Genomic DNA, 18,234 nt, shown 5'->3' with positions numbered 1-18,234 from the left:
TGGAACTCTCATCACCATTGATGAACAAGAGTTGCACACAACTTTTGGTTTGCCTATATCTAGTCCAGAACAACCACTATTGGACTTAGATGTTCACACATATGATCACACGGAAATTTGGACAGAAATTCGGAATGAGAATGCTTCTCTCGAACCAAATCTTTCCGGTCAAAAATCTGATTTGAAGTTTGAGTATGAGATGCTAGTTAAAATCCTCTATAAATGTGTATTGTGCAAATTGAATAGTATGGAGGATATATCACCTGTGAGAATTGGATATTTGCATGCTGTAATGAATGATGTTAGGGGTGACTGGAGTAAGGTTATTTTGAGCCGAATTGCACATTCTGTGAAAGGTGCAAAAATTAGGAATGGGAAGTTCAACCGTATCCTAGGGTTCGGTCTACTTATTGGTGAAATTATAAAAAGAAAGGGGTTACCAATGAGATCAAGAAAGCCTTTTGGAAGTAACCGAATACTGTTTAAGGATCACGAGGAATCAACTGGTTTGAACTCCAAGAGAAAAAGGAAACCAAGAGGTATTCCTGCTAGAAAAGGCCAGTTGCAGAAATTCTTGGTTTATCTTCTCAACCCTCAACTCAATCCCATGAAAACCCTACCTCAAGCCAAAATCCAAACACAAGTCAAAATCCTACCATAAGCCAAAATCCAAACATAAGTCAAAATCCCAACAGAAGCCAAAGTTTCATAAATCCTTTTTCCCAAATTGCCGAATTGGAAACAATGTTGAATGAGGAGATTTATCAAGTTGATGGACTTGATTTGGTATTGGTGAATGAATACCGAAGAGTCCTAAATTGGAGAAAATGGAGACTTGGTTCTTATCAAGAGTTGATGACAAAGGGACCGAGTATGCAAGAAGAAGAATTATTTTCCTTGAATTGGATTGGTAATTTTGATGTTGGCCATGCAACTTTGATGTCTACTGTGAATGGAATATTTGTGAACAAATTAAAAGCTAAGTTGGCCGAGACTACTCTTGATGGCACAGTCCAAGGAGATATGCCTACCGAAGATGACTTCCTAGTTGATATTGATGAATTTGTCACAAGGAATGTACAAGAAGAAAATGTCACATGTGGTGCACATTTAATGGACAGTGGCTTATATGATGTGAGTGTTTTGAATTTCACTGAAATAAGTCAAGATTGCAAGTTAGCCAACACATGGAGGAAATTCAATCCATTCATGCAGAAAGTGCACAAGGTGACACGAACGTGTTACACACACCGGAAAGAGAAGGATATCAAGTGGAAAATCAAGCACAATCTCACATGCTTGAAGTCAATTCTGCTCAAGAAGGAGCAAGGTTTGTTCCCACAACCCGAGAAGAGCAAGACATTGATGGCACAACCTCAAATGAAAAATTGGAAAATCTGGAGAAAGTTGTACTAAGCCTTGTTGACCGAATGGAAAGCATGTTTCAAGGCATCTACACTCATGTGGATCATGTTGTTAATACTCAAGGAGGAAAATTCGAAACATCTTTTGATGAAAATCAGAGAAGTCAACAGCATTTGATCGACACACACCAAGCACTTGAGAGACAAGTTGGAGGAGTGAATGCAAATGTCAAGGGGCAACTCAATGAGTTCTACATCCAACTCTCTCAAATCCTCAAGAATTCTGGAAAGGCAAATGAAGCAATTGCCGTGAACCAAAGCCAAGGAATTCTCAATGTTGTTCATCAACATGAGAAGCAGATTAGTGATGTCCACACAGATCTCATCTCCGTCAACACCAAAGTGGGCTGCCTTCGAGGTTCATATGAAAATATTTCCGAATCTATTTCATCTCTTCGTGATTCGGTTTATACACTCCTTGATTACGCCAAAAAGGGGGAAGAGAGATTCAGTCATTTGGAAGGCATGCTTGAGATGATGATGACTGCCATGGCCACCCGAAATGTTGGTACAAGCAGTAGTAGAGGTGGAGGAGGCAGATCTGCTGGCAGAAACGTTGCTAGAAGAGGAGGATTAGAATATTGGTTCGGTGGTGGTGAGGCTGGCAGTCCAGGAGGATCAAGCAGTGCAAATACCACTAACCGTTCTTTTCGTGACATTGTTTGTGCAGGTGGAAATATTGAGCAAATCAATTGGTATAACCGTGCAGCTCTCTATTTGGAATCCACACCAAGAAATGGTAGAGTTGAAATGCCAAAGTTGGTGACTTTGAATGATCTACCAAAGGGAATGAAGAAGAGTGGTCCAAGTGATCAAAATTTGTGGGTTTCGAATGAGAACTTCAGGAGAATCCAAAGCTATGCTAGAGCTTTGATGATCATGGTTCTAAAGGACTATATCAAGGTCAATGATGCCGAGCTACAAAATGGAAGAAGTCTAGAAGAGTGCATCATATGGTATGAAGGAAGTATACTGCGCGGAAGCAACATCATTGAAGCATTCAACTATTATTCGGTTGGGCAGGTATGCAACAATTATGCCATTAGTGACAATTTCATTGATGTTCAAAATCATATAAATCATGTGCTTGAAGAGAGGAGAAACAAAGTCATTAGATGATTTGTATGATTGTCACATTTGTTTTTGTATGGTCCACGAGAACTTGAACCCATGAACAACTTGGAACACTTTATGGTTCGAATTATCTGTTTATGATGCTACTAAGTTTTCCTTGTTATTTATTGTTATTTTATTTGTCTTGAAAGGTAACATTTTTAGCTTAGATTGTATCAAATCGCATAAATTGGAAAAATGCAATAATTCTTTATTATTAAAATCCAAAAATGCGAATAGGAATTTTAGTTGCTAAAAATACCTTTCCTAGAGTCAAAATCAAATGTTAAACTCGTCTTGGCTATGTCAAAGTTAATAAAATCTTTTGAAAAATAATTGTTTTTAAAAGACAAGCCAAATGACTGAGTATAGGTTTTGGCGTCATCAAAAAGGGGGAAAATTGATAGGAATATTTTTGTAAGTTTTGATGAGCCAAATGTACTTTAGATCCCCTTAGTTTTTAGGTCTTTTAGTACAAGCATCATAAATTAGAATATCGAGTCAAAAGGAATCTACCATAGGAAGAACAAAATTAATTTGAGAAATTAATTTTGGTCCTACAAGTATTCATCCGAGAAAGAAGCATAAAGGAATGACATTGCAAAGAATAACCGGATGAGCCTAACGGCAAAATGGTAGAAGTCCTTACTCAAAACGATCACACTTGAGATCAATTCCCCCCAAGGACTTATTTTTACAAGTCAAGTTTTCGGACAAGCAAAATGTCCAAAAAAGAGCACAATGTGACAAGGAGCACAATGCGGACAAGCACAATGTGTGCTAAAGAGCACGATGTATGCTGACGAGCACAATGTATCAAAAGGAGCTCAATGTTCAAGTCAAAGGAGCACAATGTGGCAAAGAAGCAAGATGATTAGAAACTGGATAAATTCGAAGGAATTTATTCTAAGTCTACCCACATGCCACAAGAAGCCAAAATTTCCTGAAAGACATTTGATCAGAACGGAAAAAATACCTATGAAGAAATGAATATAAAAACTTATCCTAGAAATAAATTCTATCAGATGAATTTATTTCAAAGATACGTTGGATATTCAATATGACAACAAAATAATATTTTGAACAATTAGAAAATCAATTGGAGATAAGATATTATTTTGTCAGGCAAGTTGACAATCAAATCAAAATTGAAGACCTACTATTGTCAACAATATCAGGCTATGAAGATTCAAATTTCAAATATCAAATTATCCCACTCCAACGGATATATTTGATTGCCTATAAAAAGCCATGAAGACTTGAAGACAAGCAGAGATAGAGGTGCAATACACACGGATAAAACAAAGTGCAAAATTCAAAAAGTGCAAGTGCTCAAATATTCTTAGAGACTTAGTCTGAATAGTCTCAAATCTAGTTGGAGAGAGAAATAATTACCTTTGTATTTGTAATTGTAGAAAGAGTATAGCTGTGTGCAAAATACTCTAGTGAGTGTAGCTGTGTGCAAAACACTCGTAGTTGCTAAGTGTAGCTGTGTGCAAGACACTTAGTTGGCGTTGAGTATAGCTGTGTGCGAAATGCTCGGAGTTGAGTGTAGCTGTGTGCGAGACACTCGGAGTTGGGTGTAGCTGTGTGCAAAACAACCGGAAGAAGTGCTTGTGTAGCGCTTATTCACTATTGTAACTGTGTGTGGAAAATAGTGAATTTCTCCTAGACGCGAAAGGAGAAAAGTGGACTAGGAAGATTACGCCACTTCCGAACCACTATAAATTGCCTCTCTCATTTACATACTGCACTTACATAATTTGCTCTATCTATCTATCTTATTCGACTAACCCGTTTACTATTCACAGTCAATCTTAATCTTTCGGGTTTAGTGTGTTTTCACGTGTGCATGTGACTCAAACTTCACGAGCTTAAATATTGGATTGTTCTAAGCAAGTTTGACGTGTTGCATGTAACATTCGTTACACGGTCGACGTGATACGATATTTATTTACAATCTTGAATATTATTATATATTGAGTGCACCATCTCCTTTAAATATTCAAGATATCTCTGTCACTTTACATATCATCTGTACCTATCTTACATGCGCATTTAAATTATTGATTGGGCATAACTCTTTACATACTACTTATTCCGCTGTGCAGTTTAAACTTACTCTATTTACTTGTTACTTAGAGTTGAAGTTACCAAAGAGTTATTTATTTTGAAAAAGCTTGAACGTCTATTCACCCCCCCCCCCCTCTAGACTTTCACCACCCTATCGGGACCAACAATCAACATTTGGATAAAGGATTAACTCTCATCTCAAATTGCTATAAAAGAAGGGCAGTGGCCTTACTAAAATGCATCCCTCTCATCACCAATGGCTTCTAAGGTTTCAATCACCAAAAAGGTGTCAAGAAAAAATCGAGCTCATCCAGAAGAGGGTGAACGAGGCATTCACATCCCTGGAAACAACCCTATCAATCCTCTGAACATTTCATCTGACTCTGAAATTGAGGATTTTGATGAATTCATCAAGAGAGATGCTGATGGAGATGCAAGATCTTTTGATCCTATGAGGAACCCCCTCTAATCATTAAAAAGGGGTTCTTGACATTGGAAGCTTGGAACGATATCACTATGGATAGAGATCTCAGGTATTTCTTTCGACATTATGATTGCAAATTTGCATTTGTGGGGTATGTTGAAAGAGAATCTGATGAAGAAATACATCTTGACGGTGGACCATTGCGCCTAAATGCTCCCACATCAAAGAGAGCCACTAAGGTCACCAAGGGCGAAACCAGTAACACGAAGAAAGGAAAGGGAAAGAAATGAAAATTTCTTTGTCGTGTGTTCAAAAATTGTCCTTAAGCTATGTATTTCTGTTCATCCATGTTTCGTGATTTGTCTTTGAATTAATGAAGGTTTTTCGTCATGAATCTCTGACTACCTGACATTCACACATCTTGAAATCATATCTCTGATCCTAAAATTATGACATTCTTGAAAATGTTCATTCAAAGTCTTCTACATCATTAATGGTCAGTTGAAGAAATACATGGTCATTAATTGCAGCATTGAATGCTGAGAACAGTTTCACAACGTTATCTCTTCTAAATCTGCCTATAAAAGGGGACTATATCTCGCTTTTCTCTACCATTCTCATCTTCACAAATGGCTCCTAAAAAGCCCTTTACAAGGGGAGATTCTCGTAAGCTCCGTGAACTCGCCAGGCAAATAAGAGAAGAGCAAAGAGACATGTATCCAGGCAATACCCTTCAAGCACTATTGGAAATCTCGTCTGATACTGAAGAATCATCTCTGTATGATGATATGGCTGGGTTCATTGTTGAAGAGCCCGAAGAAAACCCTCAGAGAGAAGCTGTCTCATCACTCCCGAAATCCCCTGATGATCCTAGTAAGTACTATGATCAAGACTACATGGACTATCTGAAAGAAGAAGAACTCAAGCATGTACCGAAAGCTGATGAGTCCAAAACTGAAGAAGTACCGGAGTCATCCACGGACTCCAACTTTCTGTGTACCGGAAAATGGTACAAGCGCATGTGGGCTGATCTGAACAAGCCGAAAGTTGGACCATCTAAGGGAAAGGGAAACGGGAGCAAGAAAAACTAATCCTTTGGATTATGTGTCTTATTATCTGTATCTGTTTCTCTCGTTTTTAATGAATAATAATTTCTTGGTGTTTATTATCTTGAATCTACTAATGTGATGGACGAAACTTTATTTGTTTTGTTCATTCCTATCACAGTACATCTCGGGCTAAGTTCACTCTTCTTGGAAATGAAAATATTCCCTCAAGCGTGATCTTTATATCTATGACTAGTCATTCGGGTCACATCTTTTGATAAATTTGTCACTCTATATAAAGGACTCCCTCGGGAATTATGGATTCATTCTTCTCAACTGAGAATATCATGGACAAAGGGAAGGAAATAGCTCTTATAACTGGAAGTTTATCCGAATTCTTCTCCCTTGTACAACTTGCACCACAGCTGAAGCACGACGAACCATATCGGACCTTTTATGACGGGGCAAAAGCTAAAGTCATGGCTGAACTCGATGACTTGGAGAGACGAGGTCTCTCAAGGGACGCAATGGGAACGGATCACGACACCATCATTGCTGAAGTCTTTGCACATGTGGTACGCAAGAAGGAGTTCTTTATCAATGCTCGAAAGAAGAAAGATGTCAAGAAGTGAAATCCCATGTTGGATTTATTTCACGAGAGATGCAGTCACCACTCTTACAATTATCATTTCGTGCACTTGAGTGGAATTCTCTCTCCTCATTTAATATGGAATGATCAAAACTGATCTGAGCGTGATCTTATCACTTTTCCATAAGCTGATCAGTTACCATTTGAGGAAGAGAAACCGGTTGATTATTTGGAATTCAAATCCTCCATCTCAAATACGGTTGACCCGTATTTAAGTACCCAGCAACGAATGAAACCCTACATAACCTCCCCATTCTACATCTTTCACCTCTTTCATTCACTATCCATCTCTAAAGCATTCTACCATCTCAGTTCATACTACACTTAACAATGGCGGAGAAAATCCAAGAAACCCTCTCCAATGAAGAACCAGAAACACCAGCCCCCTTGGAAATTCCTTCTTTTCCTACCGAAGATATACGATTCATTGAATCTAGGGCTCCACTCATTGTCGGAGGAAGCATGTGGGATGCTCATGGATTCCTAGAATATGTCCTTGATCGCAAGTTTGGAGAAGACATCATCGCTCTACTTACAGAGACTGGGTTATACAGGTTCATCACTCACCTTTATACATTATGGTATCCCATTGATGTTGCGCAATTTTATATGAATGCAACTATCTCTTCCGACTCTCTAACCATTACTTCAAGAGTTCATAACCATCAAGTGGTTATAAATTCAGAGGACATACCAGCAGAGTTCATAACCATCAAGTGGTTATAACTTCAGAGGACATACGAGCAGCACATGGATTTCCTCAGAGAGATGACACATACATGGGAAACCTCTCGTTCTACCACTATGACTCGAGTGAGTTTTATGATACCATCAAGAACGCTCATGCATCCTCAAAAACGGAGATTACATGGCCCTTGAAGAAGAAGTGGTTCCGGCTAGATTATGAATTCACTGTAGACATCTTCAATAAGATCGTCGATCACAAGACATCTGGAACTGATGATGTGACAAAGGAGAAGCTCAAGATGCTGCATGCATTTCTTAACAAACACAAAGTTGATTGGTCGAAAGTCATCTTCAACAACCTGGTTCATACAGTCATCTACCACAGACAAAGCCCCGGTGATATCACAAAGAAAATGGGCTATGGATTTTTGGTCAGTCACTTACTTGTCTCAAAAGATGTTCTTATGAGACCAGGAATCCGTCCAGGCCAAAAAGCCTGCCACATGAAGCAGAAACCCTCCGGTTATGACAAGAAAAAAGCATTGGAGTTGGGTGTTCCTTTAGAAATGGTGAAATCTAAACGGAAGTCAAGGACACCGAAAGGATTAGAAGATGATCAACCAAAGCCGAAAAGACAGAAGAAAGAAAAACGCTCCTCTCGGATTAAGTCAAAAGAGGAAGCCATCAGTGCACCAACACCCACTCCCCTCTCACCAAAGTCTCCCGCAGAGAAAAATGTTCTTGCCTCAACTATTCCTCCTCCAGACACAATTGTCGTCGAAGATTCCTCTGATGAAGACAAATTGATTTTGTCAAACCTTGGCAAATCAGGACACTTTCGTTCTCCCATCAAACCGAAGATTGGTGCATCTTCGTCCCCTAAAGAATACGAAACACCGAGAGAAGCACTCTCTCAGGGGGAAGAAGACACGAGAAAAGCATTTACTCAGGGGGAAGATCAGCATAAAGAACCCGCTCCAGAGAAACCTTCTGATCAACACGAGCCAAACCTTGGCCTCTCTTCTCCTCAAGTCCTTCATACACAAGAACCCATTACAGCAGAGCGAATCATTCAAGGCTCGACACAAGAACCTGCTGCTATGGACATGGAGGCCGGTCACTTAAGTCTTCCACAAGAACCTGGCTTGCCAGCAAAGACAAAAGAAGTGACTGCTGAATTGAGTGAAATTTCATCTCTCCCACAAGAACCTGCCAATGCAGAACAGATAACAGCACATTTGACACAAGAACCTGAATTGGTAGATGAATCAGCCATTGTACCAGTTGGAAGTCATGATCTTCCGAAGACATCAACACCTGTCCCCGAAGTCACAGCAAAACCACCAGTTGCTCCATCTCCAGATCAACTGCTTCGCGAATCCATTGAAAATGACTACACCAGAGTATTGCAGTGGCAAAAATGGCGCACAGCCCCTCTGACCACATTCATCGAAACCTTTGAAGTCATGAAAGATGAAGAAGAGTTTGCTCTTGGGTGGCTTGAGACCAAGGACCTCAATGAAACACTGCGTCTTGAGAAAATTAGACGAGTGTTTTCTTACAAAATGACCAATCGTTCTCTTTGAAAGGAGAAAGCTCCGATTTGCATAAAGCTCAACAAACCACCTCTGGACCCAGTATTTGAAGAAGAAATGAAAATTGTTCGGTATGCCATGCTGATTTCCAAAGTCAAGACCATCCTGGAGAAAGAACATCAAAATGATCCTAACTGTAGTGTCAGTGGATTGAAAGGTGAGCTAGGCCGAGAGATTGACACGACCGAAGATGAAGATGACAAAGACAGAGATGATGATGTCAAGGATGCAGATGACGAAAACGATGACAATGATGATGAAAATAATGATAATGACATGATGGTAACAATGGAGCAAATCTAATGTATGACAGTCCATCTCCTCTATTGGTAGGTCCTGATTATGACACTGTTCCTGAAAGATCTCCAGCTCAGAAATCACCTTCCAACAGTGATGGCACAAGGGAAGCATCACAAGAAGATGAGGTAGTCTCACCTAATCATCCTGAAGATTTGTCTCGAGCTCTCGTTCCACATGTTCAACCTATGGACGAAACTCCAATAAAAAAAAGAGGAAGCAGTTGTAAATGAGGGCAAACTGGAAGCCTCCCCAATCCTTCTAAGTTCGGGCAGTGGTGGCAAAAAGGATGCACCACTTCAAGGAGACCAGGTTGAGACTCCACAAACCAACATCGAAGAAGATTCTCCCCCAGTCTCCCCACTAGTAGTCATGAATCTCATGAGGGAAACCGTCCATGCAGTCGAAACCATACATCAGCAGTACTTGATTCTAAGGCAAAGAGACACCAAGGTCTTAGAAGACTTGTCCAAGAAAGTGGATCAGTTGATGGCTGCACAAGCTCAACCTCGACCACCACCGCCAGAGCCATCTCAACCTCCACCGCAAACTAATCCTGATCGAAAATTTCACGAGCGCGTGGCCAAGGAGCTCCATGAACTTCACACTGCTGTCAACAAAGTGGCTCGTCACCAGCACGAACTCAAGCATTCTCACTTCAGTCTTAAAGAACGTGTTGACTTAGCCTGCTCCAAGATCGACACTACCCAGGACAACTCATACCAACTAGGACAATATGCTCTTCAATCTCTTGGATATGCGCAAGACATTCTGACTACAATTAGACAACTCCCCATTGTTCCTCCTACCACATGTGCCGATGATGCCAAAAAGGGGGAAAAGCGACATCATGATGATGATAAGGATGACGATCATCCGAGGGAGAACACGAGAGAACGAGAACGATCTCCATCTCATGCACCAGGAAAAGATGAACGAAGAAGTACAAATCCGCCATCCAGATCTCGTGGCCACCATCCTTCTCAGTCGAGACATTATTCAAATCGTGGTCATTCTCAACCCAGATCACAGTCTCTCAAGCCTCGTCAATCTTATGGCTCTGAATCAAAATTTGTATTTGCTGGTCTCTCCAAGAGAGAAAAGGCAAGCCGAAGGCAGAAATTCATGAGGGACAGAAAGATAACTATGGATGGAGTTGGTAACTTTGTTGAATACAAACCTTATGAAGAAGGTAGTGGAAAACGCTTTGAGGGTTGCAATGTCCCTACTTGGCTGAAGACAAGGGACAACCACACCAGACAAGATCATATCAGCACCCAAAACGAAAGAATAAAGAGACAAAACAGAGAACTATGGGAGAAACATGAAGAAGAAGCCCGGATAAGAGAGCACGAACTGAAGGAAATAGAGAGGGTAAAGAAGCTTATTGAAGATCTGTCGAATGTAACCAAACACTCGGAGGATGGTGTTATCTACAATGCAGCTTTCAAGGTGCACACCGAGTCTGGAAAAAGTTACAAAGAAGGAATGAATTCTTTTGAACTCATCTCATGGTGGAAAGCTGGAATAATTGCGGGTACAGATATTCGGGAGGCTTACAAAAATTACATAAGTCTCAACATTCGAGGAAAATATGAAGATCTAGTCAAGACAAATCCAATCAAGATCTTCAGAGCACGAATCAACAAGGATATCGACACCAACAGAATGCTCAAGCAGCAAGAAGAAAGGGAGACTCGTGTAAGAGAAAAAGCCAAGCCATAAAAGCATAACCTCTAGATCAGTAAGCAGTTCTTCTTTTTGTCTATCTTAAAAGTTTTTGTAATCTTCATTATCCATATATAAAGTACTCGTTGTTACACATCTCGTGTCACTTGTCTGAGTTATTGGTCCTTGTCTTACTTATTATTGGCTTTTATCTAGAAAAGACTTGTAAACTCTCGTGTAAGGCTGACTTGCAATAGAAAATCCGTTATGGAACATTTTATCGGCCTTATAAGAAGAGTATAGGTTTCGGCATCATCAAAAAGGGGGAAATTGTTAGGAACACTTGTATTAGAATTTTGATGATACCAATGTAACCTAGAAAGTAGACCCCTAACCGTTATTACTTTTTGATCGCTGCTTTCGTCCTAGACGAAAGTTGCCATAACTCATATGTAATTCGTGTTAAGATAGCCAAACACACGAAGGCGAGTTATGATTAGTTGTTAGGGTTATCAAGACCAAAGAAGACACGAAGCATGAAGCAAGTTCATCGAGAGTTTAAGAGGAGTTGTCATTTAACACGAAAGGACGGTTTTATTAACGACAATTCTTTAAGACATCTCTTCCCACCAACAGCAAGAAGAATGTCTCCTCTGTCTGACTTGACAACATCCTAGGATAAAAAGGACCTCAACTTTTGGGACACGCATATCAAGGGACATTAAATGAAGATGTACTATTTCCTGGAGCTAAAGGATAAAACACTAAGGCTCTCCATGCCATCAACGGTTACAAGGTACAATCTCATTAATGGTGCATTTAATGCAAGAAGCTCCCAGGTCCTTACCCACTGGTTAATAGGTTTGAAATTTCATCTCCCTCCAACGGGTGGAATTTTCCTCACCTATAAAAACCCACCTTCATCAACTCAGAAGGTGCTGGTTCTTATCACTCGATCTATCCATACGCAAAAGCTCTTAAACGCTCTCAGCTCTCTCAAGCTTTTGTGGACCAGTGTTAAGGTAGAAAGATACTTGAAGAAGCTCATTGATCCTCATATTACACCTTAAGGAAGTCTTGCTATTTGAACGAAGCAATCATTCCTCTCAGTCAAGACTTCATCACGTTGGAGAAATCAGAAATCATTTTCTACCAACCTCAACTCTGAAGAAGAAGTTGATAGAGGCGGAGTAAACTCGAGGAGTTGAAAAACCTACGAAGGCTGTCCGGCTTAGTGATCAAGGAAGTCTTTGCGTAATTGTACTAACGAGTGATAGTGCAATCCTTCCATAAGTTATGGAAAAAGAGTGGAGTAGGCAAAGTTGGCCGAACCACTATAAAAATCTCGTCTCCCTATCTCTTTACTTTTGCTTTCAATTTCTGCATCATCTCATCTTTCGCATCACCACCAAAACTCTCGTTATAACCAAAAACGTGCAAAGTAAATAAACGAAGTTAACATTTCCGCTGCGTCAAAAACACCGAAAGGTCGTTTTTAGGGCAAAACACGAAAAGAGTCTATTCACCCTCCCCCCTTCTAGACTTTCCTACAGCTTTATCGGGACCAACAAACTTGGATCGCACACTTGTTTTACAAATTTGAATTTTAATTCACAGAAAGTAAGACAACAAGTAAAGTACAATTTCGCTTCCTATTTCGTTTAAAGTCAAGAATTGCGAGTTGATGTAGCCACAAAAAACAACTTAAATAATATGGAGCGTTGTTTTTGAAACATTATTGACTATTTTAAAGCAATCTATATGTGTGCCATCAACATAAATATTTATAATGTCACCAAAAGTAGTTGACTACATACCTACGTAACTTATTTATAACAAACGACAAATTTGTCTGAACTTGTGGTAATCGATATCTTCTTTTCATGGTGTTGATCAAGTTTAATGCAAAATTTCTGAACTATTTGATGTTAGAGTTTATGGCTGCTTTAACACTGTCTCATTTTATCATGATTTTCGGAAAAATAAAAAATCTTATCTAAAACTTTTATTTTAGGCCTCACCTTGCCTTATCCGAAAGGGTTTTTTTTTTTAATATATATAAGTTGACAGAGCTGCTACGATATATATATATATATATATATATATAGGGAAGAGATAAAGTGCAGGAATGGCATCCCGTGCGGTTGTGCGGTAGGGCACACATTAAGCATTAAATTGACACACTTTAAGTACACAACACACGCACCTTAAGAACACAAACAAAACACCTTAAAAACACTAATCTCACGCACGTTAAGCACAAAACTCATGCACCAACACAAATCTCACGCAGTTTCAACAACTACTCAACCGCACAAGAACGTTTGTGTGTGTGTGTGTGTTCCGAGTCTTTCTCGATCCGTTTTACGGTCCAGGTCCACCCGACTAATTTTTGCTCGCTCCGAGAGGCACAGGAGCTGACCAAAGGGAATTGTCACTTGTGGGAATCGTATCAGAATTATCTTAAAATTCTTCCTCACAAAGAGAGCTCATTTGCACTTGAGCTACTCCATTTGGTAGTTTGTTTGGTGGAATAAATTATTTCTAGAATGCTCCACTTCGCCAATCAATTATTAAATGTCTGACTTGAAATCCATTTTTGGAAATTATTTCTAGACTGGTCCCCACTCCACACTTTAACCGTCATTTCAATTATGTGCACTTAATTATATTATCTATATTATATTAAATTTCATTTATCACGACATGTATCATAATGCGGTGTATGAAATATAAAGAAGAAACAAACATATAGCACCAGAAGGTAAGTTCAAATTTAATCTGAAGAAGAAGAAGCCAAATGAGCGGCGAGGGGAAGGTGGTATGCGTGACCGGTGCTTCCGGCTTCATAGCTTCTTGGCTCGTCAAGCTTTTGCTCCACCGTGGTTACACCGTCCACGCCACCATTCGCAGCCTCAGTCAGTTTCCTATTTCTCTCTTTTTCTCCGCATATATGTGCTTGATTATGGTCTTTCAATTCTCTCTCCCTCCCTCACATATATTTATGAGAAAAGTTGTTATGATATCTCACTACTGAAAATTATGGAATTTCCGACCATCTGAAAGTGATCTTAAATCAAGTTGAAAGTAAAAAGTGATCGGAAATAGCAATAAAGGTTTTTACGGATACCAAAAGTGGTCGGAACAAGACTTTCGACTTGATTTAAGATCACTTTCAGGTGATCGAAAATTCTATAATTTTCAGTAGTGTCTTTATCTTTTAATAATACTAACTCAAGAGGACCACAGCCGGTTAAATTTCTAAAGTTGAAGGACCATGGATGAATTACTTGGATCACGAATTGTTAAATTGGAATGTCGAAAGAGCACAGATGGTGAAGTTGAAAGTTTAGGACTAAACGTGACAAAATCACTATATTCGGAGGACCACATGTGGCATTAATTTTATTTTTTTAATAATAAAAATTTTAGATATACTAATAAATTTATTATGATATAAAATATTTTTTATGAAAATAAATAAATAAATAAGGTATTATAATTATTATAGGAAAACTACACTTTTCGTCCTTAAGTTATTAGGTAATTGTACGATTCATTCCTACTTGTTGGTCGTGCTCACTTCTCGTTCCAAAGCTATAACTGAAGTTGTAAATTTCATCCTTTTACTAACAGGTCATGCTCACTTCTCCTCTTTAAGTTATAACTAACGTTGCAAATTTTGTCTCTAATGTTAAGTTAGAAAATGGACAAAATTTACAATGTCAATCATTATAATTTATGGACGAGAGTTTATATTTATTATTGCAAATGTGCTAATATATAATTTATTAAAATTGAACGTTTATAATATTAATTAAAATATATTAACAATTTTAATTAAGCCAACCTAATAAGTTCGATAACTTAAAATTTTAATGTTATGACCAATAATTTTAAACTTGACCAAAAACATGAATAAGCTCCAATCAATAAGATTGACAATCTGATAGTATAGGGTAACGAGGTGGCCGGTCTAATTGATATATCTAATCATAAATGGTTTTGTTTATATTATATTATTGCAGAGGTTCCAAGTAAGGTGTCACATCTTCTTGCATTAGATGGTGCTAAGGAAAGATTGCATTTGTTTGAAGCCGACTTACTTAAGGAAAACTCTTTTGATGATGCAATTAATGGATGTGAAGGTGTTTTTCACACAGCATCACCTGTAGATTTATCACCATCAGCAACTAAGGTCAACCGTACCCTTTTGTTTTTCTTACGTTAATCCCCCTCCCCCCACCCTTTTTTTTTTTCTTTCTAAATCATATATATTTTAGGCAGAACTAGTGGATCCGGCAGTAAAAGGAACACTAAATGTTCTTAGATCATGTGTGAGAACACCTTCTGTGAAAAGGGTAGTGGTGACGTCCTCAACGGCTTCTGTTATGTTCAAACCAAATCCTCTAAGTCCAACTGATGTAGTTGATGAGACTTGGTATACGGATAAAGAATTTGCAGAAGAAGCACAGGTAATGCATATATTTGACAAGAGATCCACACAACCTGAATATAAGCAAAACACTTCAATTTGTGCTAATTTATGTGACTTTTTTTTTTCTTTAATTTGTAGCAATGGTATGTCTTGTCTAAAGTCCTTGCTGAGGAAGCTGGATATAAGTATGCTGAGGAGAATGGGATTGACTTGGTTTCATTACATCCCGCTTTTGTTATTGGCCCTCTTTTGCAACCCACTCTTAATTTGTCAAGCGAAGTCATTTTAGATCTCGTAAAAGGAGGTAATATTTCAACGAAAAATGAGTCAACTTAAATTAACAGTTGTTAAAATTTTAATGAATTTTTCCATTATTATTATTATTATTATTATTATTATTATTATTATTATTATTATTATAAAATTGATGAATGTTATGTCACATAGGTAAGGAAACAATGCCTACTGGAATCTATCCTCTTGTTGATGTTAGAGATGTCGCAAATGCACATATTCAAGCATTTGAGTTACCTTCTGCCAGTGGAAGATACTGTTTAGTTGGGATAACAATACACTCTTCGCAAATTTTGAAGATGGCAAGCCGGCTTTTCCCTTCTCTTTCCATTCCTGACAAGTAAGATTTTTAGTTAAAGACATTAGTGTTTATGTGAATGTTCTTAGTGAAAAAAAAAAAAAAAAAAAAGAAGAAGAAATAATTATAGAAAGGGAGAATCACACTTTTGGTCCCTCAATTGTTCCTAGATATGCAATGTAATCCCTCATTGTCAATTTTGTAAAATTAGTCCCTCAAATATTTAAACCGTAGTCAATTTGATCCTCCGGTCAAATTTCTCTCAAACCAGGGTTAATACCATGGATAGTTTGGTAATTTCATAATGTCCTTAGTTACCCCATTCTCCTCCCACGCCATTTACCCCTAATTCATTTCTGCCCTAGCTTTCATCTGGGATTAAATTTGTTTACCCCCAAATCCTTGATCCTATTGCTGCGAAGAGGAGCCGGTGATGTTGAAGACCTGGAAGGCGAAGGCCATTTTCTGGTTTAGGTTGTGAGGGAGGGCATTGAGCAGCGCCGACGTGTAGATTCCTAAGCATGAGTTTACGAGGTGGGCGGACATGGCTTCCGAGAAGTACGCGGCGACTCGCTGTACGGAGGTTCCGTATGGGGTTGAGAGCTCTGAGACTTGGAGGAGCATTCTGTTTGCTTCGTCTAAATTGTCGGCGGCGACGACTTCCACGCATTGTAAGTAAGGTTAATAGATGGAGGCCTTCTTCGAATTTTTTCTGTTGTTCAAGATCTTCCTTTTCTCTCCTGATAATCAGGGACATCTGACAAAATTGGAACGAAATGGCCTAAATGTTTTGCTAAGCTGTTGCGGATTCCTGGTTCTCTTGTGAAGTTTTACTAAGCTGCTTTTGAATTATGAATTTCCTTAAATTTTAATAGAATTGAATGTGCAGCAAATAGATTCTTTACCTCTAATTGAAATCCAGAGTGGATTCTTTGAAAAGTGTTTCATGCATTCTCTTTCTACTTTGGCTACAATGAGAACTTGTTCTATAATTGTGCGTGTCTGGGTTCTAGCCTTCGGCGACAAAGTCTAGTGGTGAAGCAAATTAATTTTCAGCATCGCAATTCCAGTCGGCGGCGGAATCCATTCGTCGGCAGCGACAACAGTCTTCATTCGGCGCAGTAGTGGGAATTAACTCTGATCTGGTTCTCTTTCTTTTTACATATTGTTTTTTATTTCTTTTCTTTGGAAGAAGTGTATTCATTTAATATTTTTGCCATCTGCACTTCCGAACCGCCGCCGGTCGCCCTCGACCACGGCGGTGCTGCCGTCACCATGGATTCCGGTATGAGACAAATCTGAAAAGCCAATGCGGGAGGGAGGAGGAATTTGGGGATAAAATTTAGTGGGTTGTGAAATTACCAAACTGTCCATAGTATTAACCCTGGTTTGAGATAAATTTGACCGGAGGATTAAATTGACTACGGTTTAAATATTTGGGGGGCTAATTTTACAAAATTGACAATGAGGGACTACATTGCATATCTAGGAACTATTGAGGGACCAAAAGTGCGATTTTCCCTTATAGAAATATACATTTTAAAAAATTTATTTTCTAATCACAGATATAAAGATGACTTGCCTGCCGTAGCAACCTACCAAGTATCCCAGGAAAAGGCAAAAAGCTTGGGGATCAACTACACTTCTTTTGATGTGAGCCTTAAGGATACTATTGAAAGTTTAAAAGAAAAAAACTTCCTCAACTTCTAATTCTTGAGCTTTTTCACTCACGTGGTGCCATTGAGAGGTGGATGTTTTAATTATTTAGGTGAGATGATTTGTTGGAGACTTTTGTATCTTATTATGAGATTTGATATCCATTATTATATTTGTTTATTTACTTTGGCTATGCTATTATTGGATTTAAATTTTTAAAAAATTGTAAAACTCATTATCCATTTTCTCCCCTACTTTTGAACAATAGAATAAAAAATAAAGAAAAAATAAAAATAAAAATATTATTGTCTATGCATTCGATATATAATTTCAATATATATACACATTTATGTATGTGTATATATATGTATCATATATACATACATAGAAATTGGATCAGAAGTTGCGGAGGCCTTAGGTGTGGCGGTGTGGACTGATTTGGATCGTGCACCCTAGTTCTGTAAGACTTAGTTTTTGAACAACGATTTATTTCTTTAATTTTGATAGAAACTGTTTGGTTGTCCAATTCATGTTACAGATTTTTATTTCTATAAAGCATGTGTATATCTTGT

The 18,234-nt window shown here is 38.5% G+C and overlaps 1 protein-coding gene across 1 annotated transcript in view; it reads left to right on the top strand.

The window, feature by feature from the left end:
* Nucleotides 1-17,911, top strand: part of LOC109147943 (cinnamoyl-CoA reductase 1-like) — a 31,124-nt gene extending 13,213 nt beyond the window's left edge. The window contains exons 4-10 of the mRNA XM_019295622.1: nt 980-983; nt 13,764-13,894; nt 15,005-15,174; nt 15,260-15,451; nt 15,553-15,718; nt 15,862-16,048; nt 17,572-17,911. Coding sequence (XP_019151167.1) covers nt 13,777-13,894; nt 15,005-15,174; nt 15,260-15,451; nt 15,553-15,718; nt 15,862-16,048; nt 17,572-17,716 — 978 coding nt within the window. The 5' untranslated portion in view covers nt 980-983; nt 13,764-13,776 and the 3' untranslated portion in view covers nt 17,717-17,911. The remainder of the gene's footprint in view (nt 1-979; nt 984-13,763; nt 13,895-15,004; nt 15,175-15,259; nt 15,452-15,552; nt 15,719-15,861; nt 16,049-17,571) is intronic.
* The last annotated feature ends 323 nt before the right edge of the window (nt 17,912-18,234 follow it).

Source organism: Ipomoea nil, unplaced genomic scaffold (genome assembly GCF_001879475.1).
Source record: "Ipomoea nil cultivar Tokyo-kokei standard unplaced genomic scaffold, Asagao_1.1 scaffold0268, whole genome shotgun sequence".
NCBI lineage: Eukaryota > Viridiplantae > Streptophyta > Magnoliopsida > Solanales > Convolvulaceae > Ipomoea > Ipomoea nil.
This window is presented reverse-complemented; position numbering and strand designations above follow the sequence as displayed.